The following is an 8,416-nucleotide window of genomic DNA, read 5'->3' on the forward strand; positions in this document are numbered from 1 at the left end:
CTTGTCCCTCTGCTGCCCACCGTCTCCCCTCATCCTTTCACTCCTCCTTCTCATCCCCATGGGTGATGATGTAGCACAGAGACTTATAGTCGATGTTTCCAGACAGGTCCATAGGCGTCAATGAAAACATTTGCTCCACCTATGACAGAGAAGATGCTGGTGAGCAGACACTGGGTACCAGGGTGCCTGAAGGGAGGGGAATGCTACACCAGGTTCCAAGTCCAGCCCATCTTCTGCTACAGAGTCTGGTGCACAGTTGCAACATTCATACTTCCCAGCCTGGGGGACATTTAGTGCCTGAAAAGGGCTGGATCCAATTTGTGTATTTCTCTGTGACTTGGACAGAAATCTTGTGATTCAGTTTTCCTTTTCCCATCTCCAGGTACGGAAAAGAGAAAAGATTGTCCATTGCCACTATAGTAGGATTTACGATGATGCATGCTTTTGGTTACCAGTCCTCTAAACTCAGAACTATTCAGATTATTTTCTGTTTTCCAACATAGCACTGTGGGCAGGCCTCTAGGGTCCCAAATGGGGAACCTAAAGTTAGGAATGCCCTAGCCCCAGGTGGGATATAGAGATGGTTCCTACTCACCTCAGCTGGAGAGAACTTGTCTGCCTGGGTCAGCAGGAGCTGCTTAAACCTAGGAAGAGAGGAGGGAGTTAGAAAAACATGACAGCTAGCAGTGGTAAGCTATTATAGCCCCATTAAAAGGGAAGCAAATCAGGAAGAAAGTCTCACAGACTCACAGAACCAGAAGTGATCTGACAGATCATTTAGTCCAGTTTCTGTACTTTGCAGATGAAGAAACTGAGGCTCAGAGAAGTTAAGTGACCAACTTTGTCTGAGGCCACCTTGCTAGTAAGTGGCGGATTCAAATGAGGGATTTTGATGAGGGAAGAGTCTGCCCAAGGGGCCAGTCACTGGATTCTAGGATCGTAGGGCTGAGTAGAAGCAACCTCAAAAGTCATCGACTCATCGAGTCCAACCTTCTCATCTGTAAGATGAGGAAACAGAGTCTCAGAGGGGTTATGACTTGCCCAAGGTCACATATGTAGTGACTGAAGTGAAGTTTGAACCCAGGGCCTCTGACTCCAGGGCCAATGCTCTTTTGATTGTATCACACTGCCTCTGAGTTATATAAGTAGGTGGGGTAGAGTGTGATTTGAAGGGCATTCAGAAGACCCTACACCACGTTCTCTGCTAGGCCTGCTTGCTAAGATGCCTGAAATTCTATCATTTCAACCCCAAAGCACTTCTTTGAGATAAGTCATTTAATGATACTAAAATGTACAGGTGGTTACACAAACACATGATGAACTTAAGTGGCATTTATCAGAAGCTATCCAAGGGCAGGAGGGGCAGCTAGGTGATGCAGTAGGTAAAGCACTGGGCCTGAAGTCAGGAAGACTCATATTACTAAGTTCAAATCTGGCCTCAGATACTAACTGTGTGACCCTGGGCAAGTCATTTAACCCTGTTTGCCTCCGTTTCCTCATCTGTGAAATGAGCTGGAGAAGGAAATGGCAAACCACTCCAATATCTTTGCCAAGGAAACCCCAAATGGCATTACAAAGTTGGACACAACTGACTAACAAAACCTAGGGTAGAACCTTAGGGAATTTATCATTCATTATTAGGTGCAGATAAATTTGGATGGTTTGGAGACCTGTTCTATTTGTCCCCCCAGAGGGACAGAATCATCAGCAATGGGTGGAATTTGTAAGGAGGCAAAGTTAGGCTTGAGGTCAGGGTAAATTTCCTAGAACTGTCTAGAAGTGCCTTTGGAAGTGATGGGGTTCCCTTCCTTGGAGCCTTTAATCAGAGGCTGTGTGGCCGACCATTTTGTCAGTATGCTAGAGTTGGAATTCCTTTTGTGGGAGAGTTAGACTAGCTGGTTATTGTCATATCTCCCAGCTCTTGAATTCTGTCATTCTCTGATCCTGAGAGCAAAGGTTCTGCCCAGAACATGGGCATGGCTCATTGTTGGAGAGAGCAGGCCTGGGAGCTGGGTGGAGTTGGGTTCTAAGCACTCAGGAATCAGCACGAGGTCCCTGGGAACTTCTGGCCCTGGGAGATCCAATGTGGGCAGCGGGGAATGAGAATTGCTGCAGGCAAACATTCACCCTGTGCTTTTGCCAAGGGCAGGAGTGTTCCTGGAACCAACAGCTCTTTCTCCTAGAGCTTCAAAAACCCTGTCCCACTTAGGCCCAGCTCTCTCCTGCTTATACTCACTCTTCTTTGTTGACAACCCCACTGCCACTGGGATCAAACATGCGGAAGGCGCTGAGGATGGATTCTTCAGGGTCAGTTCCTAAGGAACAGCAGACAGTATAAACTCTGGCCTAGGAGTGAGGAACCTGTGGCCTCAAGGCCACAGGTTTCCCACCCCTGCTCTGGCCTCATAAATACGTCCCTCACTCTCCCTCCTCCATTCCAAAAGAGGACATAGATCTGAGATTTAGAGGCAGAAGGAACATTTGTTAAGAGATTTGGGACCATTTATCTCTTTATCTCAAAACTCTTTGTCATTCCGTCACTCTCTCTTCACAGAATCATAGGAAGCGATTTCCAGGGTCACTTAGATTAACACCCTAATTTTATAGATGAGGAAACTGAGGCCCACAGAGGCAAGGGACTTGCCCAGGATCACACAACTTGTAAGTGAGGCAGAATTTAAGCCTAGGTCTTTCTGAATCCAGTCCCATGCCACCTCCATCATTGAATATCAAAGCTGGAAGGGACCTTGGAGAACACCTGGTCTGAGCTCCTCATTTGACTGATGGGAAGCCCAAAGAGGCTTTATGATTTGACCAAGGTCACACAGCTAGTCAGTAGTCAAGTTGGGACTGGAACTCAGGCCTCCTGACTCCCAGTTCAATGTTATCTGCTATAAGTGGTGGTTTCTGAGGCAGACCCAACACACACCAAGGGCAGTTCCAGGATGGACTCAGGATTCCAATTAGGTTCCAGATTCCCCAGGCCTGACCATGGCCCCAGAATATACTTGACTATTGAAGAATGATCCATGGTGAGACCAAGTTAAGGGTATCACAGTATAGTGGGGGAGACACTGAAACTTGGAATCACAGAGACATGGGTTCAAATCCTATCTCAGATACTAGCTTTGCAATCCTGGGAGGGTCACTTTACTTATCTATGCCTCGGTTTCCTCCTTTGTAAAAGGAAGCGGCTTTGTTCTAAGGATTCCTTAAATAATCTAGTGAAATCCCTGGACTCTTTCTCAGGCCATCAGTTTGTTGTCTACATCTATAATCAAAGCTAAATTTCAGTTGGAGGTTATTGAAAATAAAGATGTAGTTTTTTTCCAATCCAAGTTCATGGACTTCCTGAAATCTATCCATGGGGTCCAGGTTAAGACTGGACTAAATAATCTCTACAGACCTTAGCAGTCTAAACCTATGATCATATGACCCAAACTAGGGGTGGGAGGAGGTGTCTTGGATTAGTTGGTCACATAGCCTCTAGTTTCTTATGATTTAGGTCCCTGGGACTTAGAAATTGGATGTGGATAATATAATAATAAGTAATGCAATATTGGGAGAGTGTATAGAGGAAAGATGAAGTGATCCCTCTTCCCTTCCTCTAATCCTTACCATTGAGTTTCTCCCCAAAGAGCGTGAGAAAGACTGTGAAGTTGATTGGGCCCTTGCCTTCCTGTAGCATCTCATCCAACTCTTCCTCAGGCACATTCGCTCTTCCTGGAGGAGGGCATGGACAAAGGATGAGAGGGGGACTGATATCCTCCCCCCCAACCCTCAAGCCTACAGGCATAGCTAGCATTCCAGTGCCCATGGTATTGCAGAAAGAAAATACCTTGGAGGTAGGAAGGTGGGAGAAATGGGAAAGAATAGAAGGGAGCAGAGAAGAAGAGTTATTAAACTGCCTATACCCTTTGACCCAGCAATACCACTGCTAGGTCCATTTCCAAAGATGACTGGGGAAAAAGGAAAAGAACCTATAAGTTCTACAATGTTTATAGCGGCTCTCTTTGTGGTGGCAAAGAACTGAACGTTGAGGGGATGCCCATCAACTAGGTAATGGCTGAACAAGTTGTATGTGATTGTGATGGAATATTTGTTGTTGCTGTTGTTTGTCCTTCATTCTTGAAGAGACCATGGCATCAGGAAGGTGATGCCATGACTTGCAAGTGAACTGGATTTCAGTGAGGGAGAGCTGCGCAAAGTCACCAGCCTCACTTTCTCTTCCAGAGCCATTTAGGTCCAGTGGCAAGACATAGATCAGGACTAATGGAGATGGCACCTGATGGAGTACTACTGTGCTACGAGAAATGTTGAGCTCAATGATCTTAGAAAACACGGAAAGACTCGCACAAAATAACAAAGAGCAAAATGAACAGAACCAAGAGAACACTGTATCCAGTAACAATATTGTTTTAAGAATGACTTTGAGCAATACGTTATTTTGAATATCACAAATACCCAGTCTGTACCCAGAGAAAGAACTGATAAATAGAAGTATGTACAGAATAATTTTACTTATATACACCTATTTGTGGCTAATGGTAGCTATCTCTGAGGTGGGCAGGGAGGGGGGAGGTAAAAGAAAGGGAAAGAAGAAAAAAAGGAAATTTACACAATAACTGTTGTGTATTTAAAAGAAATAGCAAGTTGTACATAATGAATTTGCGGTTTCATGTACAGTCATCTGTTTTATTGTACTATGTTATGGAAATGCTTGTTTTTTCCATAAATTGAAGAATAAATTTAAATTAAAAAATTGAAGGGAGCTTTGGGAGAGGTCTGAGGAGAATGAGAAAGTCAGCAAGGGTGCTAGCTATGAGGGAAATGTAAAATTGTGTAGTGGAGAGAAGGCAGAGCTCTGGAAAAGGAGGAGGAGATTTGGTAAAGGATGAGCTTTGGCAATGTACTGGGAGCAGAGGTGTGAGAAGAGGAGAGAGGAGGGGAGGTGTGAGCTTGGGGGGAGGTGTGAGAAGAGGGTAGGAGATATGAGCTGAGAGTGAGGAGGGATAGCAGGGAGAATAGGAAAGAGGAAGAAGAGCCGATTTTATGAGAGATGATTAAATTTAGGTTCAGTTCATGGCAGGCTTGGTATGGTAAAAGGAGCTCTGGATTTGGACTCTGCAATATTTGGCTTCAAATACTGCCTCGGATACTTACTAGCTGTATGAGCCTGGGCAAGTCACTTAACCTCATTCTGACTTAGTTTCCCCATCTGTAAAATAAAGGGCTTGGACGTGACATCCTCTTAATCCATGGAATCCGTGATCCTTAACTTCTCCTTGTCAGCTACATAAGATGAGGGAACTGGACTTTGCGCAGCTCTCCCTCACTGAAATCCAGTTCACTTGCAAGTCATGGCATCACCTTCCTGATGTTATTTCCATAACATAGTACTGGGCAGGGAGGAGGAGATGTGTGAAGAACTGGTCTATGGGTCCTGCCTCATTGAGAAAGTATTGGGTTAGAGTGTGCAAGCCTGCTAACTCACCTAGTTGGGAGTATGTCTCCTTCAGGTCCGATTTGCTGATGATGCCATCTCGGTTTTGATCAATGCAACTGAATGCCTGCGAGACAGAGAGGTCCCAGTTTCCTGGGTCAGGAACAGAACTCACTGTGCCTCCAGGGAAGAGAGGCAGGTGCTCCCTCCCCCAAGGGCCTAAGGGAGGATGGATGGGTGAGGGGATGGGCAGATCACAGATTGAGTGGGAAAGCAGGAGCAAAGGAAGGGATAGAGTGGTTTGGGAGGACATCCAGGAACCCTTCATTCAGCTGATTCAAACTTCAGGGTCAGCATAAGGAAGAAGAAGAGAGGCAGAAGTTAAGAAGGATTGTGAGATAATAGCTCCAGAATTGGAAGGAACATCAGACACCATCTAGTCCAACCCCCTCATTTTACAGATGAGGAAATTGAGGTAGGGAAGGTATGAAGTGACTTGTCCAAAGTCACGCAAGCATTAAATATCAGAGGTGAGATTTGAACCTATGTCTTCCAATTATAGAGTGAGTACTTTTCACTGTGCCAATCTACCTCAGGGAGAAATAGGAGAATATAGGAGGAACAGGAGGAAAATGGAGAAGCAGGGATACTAGAGGGATGAGTGGGTGAGGGACTCACCTCCTTAAACTCCTGGATCTGTGCTTGTTCAAACATGGAGAAGACATTCGAAGATCCCCTATGGGCTTGCTTGGCAGCCGCCACCTTCCCCCGAGTCCCTGCCTTCCTGCTGGCCTGTGGAATATCTGTCTCAGAGGAATCTTCTGCCCCAGATTTTAGAACAGGGAAGCCCGTTGTCCAAATTGCCCTCTCCTTTGTCCCACATCCCCCCAGGGCTATGGGTGGAGGTGGTTCTGAAGCTAAAATCCCACTGAACCCAATCCCATCCATATGGTTGTAAAATCTCAATTCCCTACATCTCCCTTTCCCCCTCCTCAGCCCTTCTCAGTTTTAAGGGATATTGCCAAGACTAGTCAGTTCCATTTTCCCCTCCTCATCCCTGGAGATCATTTTCCTTAGACCCAGGTGGCTGCTGGGAATATCTCCAATCATGATCACACAATCTCTCTGAGCCTCAGATTCTTTATATGTAAAACAAAGGGATTGAATTAGATGCTCTCTAAGGTCCTTTCCATTCCATCAGTCTTTCTTCTATGATCTTTGTCTGCAGGGCATTTCATCTCCCACACTTGCTAGATAGCAAGAAGGGATGAGGTTTGAATCTTCCAACCTTTGGGAGGCAGCTTTGTCCCTTAACCTTCTTGGAAGGCCTTTGCCTGTAGTTTGAAGCTGGAGAAACCAAATTTCTCCCAAAAGGAAGGCTCCTCTTTTACTCTCCTCTCCATCCTGCATCCTCCTCTCCTCCCCACCCCCACCCCATCCCTCAGACTCACCATCTCCTGACTTTGTGGATGTCCCAGCTGCTGCTGCCTGTCCTGCACTCCCTCACTTATGTATTCATCTTATCACCTGGAGGGCCAAATAAGGGAAGAAACAAAGGACAGTCCCAAACTTGGAAGTCCCTGACGGGCCAAGAGAGTGAGATAAGGACCTCGACAGATTCCAGACACATTCCTTCCTGCTTTTTCTCCAGGCTTCCCAGGGGATGGATTCTCTTCATTCAGATAGCCCAGGTGGCACTAGGGTTAGGATTTCATCATCACTGACAAACAGTGATTAATTAAAAATCTCATTGCATGTGGTGGTGGATGTTGGATAAAGATCTTTTTCTTCTTCCTTCCCCCAGCCCCTTCTTTTCCTTCCTTATCCTCATCTTAGTAGTACCTGAACCATTAATTTTAGCTTTAGTTTCAGGGTCTTACATAGTTGGGCTGGGATTATCCCTCCATTAGACTTGTTGTTCAATCATTTTTCAGACCTGTCCAACTCTTGGTGACCCCATTTGGGGTTTTCTTGGCAAAGATACTGAAGTGGTTTGCCATTTCCTTCTCCAGCTCATTTTTACAGATGAGAAAACTGAGGTAAACAAGGTAAAACAGGTTCATACAGCCAGTAAGTATGAGGCCAGATTTGAGCTCAGAAAGATGACTTCGTGTCTGGCATTCTAACCACTGCACCTCCTAGCCGCCTCCCCCCACCCTGCCTTTAGGCTTAGAGCGGTGCAAATGCTAGAGAGAGGGATCAGAGGATGGGGCTCAAAGATTTAGTCTAAACTGGATCTGGATACAAGTATTCTCCTGGGGATCCCTTAGTAGCCAGGGTGGTTTGGGGACTGACCTATGGGTTCCATTTTGGTATTGGTCTGGGCACCCGAGACCATGCCCCCTGGTCCAATTAAGAATCACTAAGGTATGGAAGAGAGAAACAGGGACTCTGGGACCAAGGGGCCCAGGATGAGAGGGACTCTTGGATCTCACAGGGTACTTCTAGGCCATCATTCCCTCATGATGACTAGCATCCCTGGTTCCTGGAGGCCATGGAGCTCCAGACCTGGTAGGGTCCTGTGCAGCCATGCTGGAGGGGAATGCAAAGAAAGGGAAGTTGGAGCAGAAGAAAAATCGAGGGCCCCTGCCTCCTTTACACGGAACCAAGTGGCACAAAGGAGATAGAATTGAGCAAAAACAATTCCTATGAGATTTTGCTATTTGGCCTTTTAACCAATCAGTGAGCCTTTGTTAAGTACCTTCTACGTGCCAGGCTATGGGGGGCGGGGAGAGGGGAGAGGAGGAATAGCATATATCCTTAGAATCTAAGCTCTTCAAGGGCAGGATCTATTTTTGCTTTTCTATCCCCAGCTCTTAGCAGTGTCTGCCATGTTGTTGTTCAGTCATTAGGTCGTATCCAACTTTACGTGTCCCCGTGGGCTTTATCCACAGATAAAGATACTGGAGTGATTGACCCTTTCCTTCTCCAGTATATCCCCATTTTACAGATGAGGAAACTGAGGTAAACAGA

At 46.0% G+C, this 8,416-nt stretch overlaps 1 protein-coding gene across 1 annotated transcript; it reads right to left on the bottom strand.

Annotated features, from left to right (window-relative positions):
* Positions 1 to 37: 37 nt before the first annotated feature.
* MYL7 (myosin light chain 7) lies at positions 38 to 6,909 on the bottom strand. The gene is made up of 7 exons (XM_036752133.1): positions 6,895 to 6,909; positions 6,122 to 6,235; positions 5,495 to 5,570; positions 3,619 to 3,723; positions 2,237 to 2,315; positions 596 to 644; positions 38 to 139 (listed from the first exon to the last, which is right to left on the bottom strand). Exons 1-7 carry the CDS (start codon positions 6,895 to 6,897, stop codon positions 38 to 40), a joined length of 528 nt encoding a protein of 175 aa, XP_036608028.1. The 5' UTR covers positions 6,898 to 6,909.
* Between the last annotated feature and the right edge of the window lie 1,507 nt (positions 6,910 to 8,416).

Source organism: Trichosurus vulpecula, chromosome 3 (assembly GCF_011100635.1).
Source record: "Trichosurus vulpecula isolate mTriVul1 chromosome 3, mTriVul1.pri, whole genome shotgun sequence".
Classification (NCBI taxonomy): Eukaryota; Metazoa; Chordata; class Mammalia; order Diprotodontia; family Phalangeridae; genus Trichosurus; species Trichosurus vulpecula.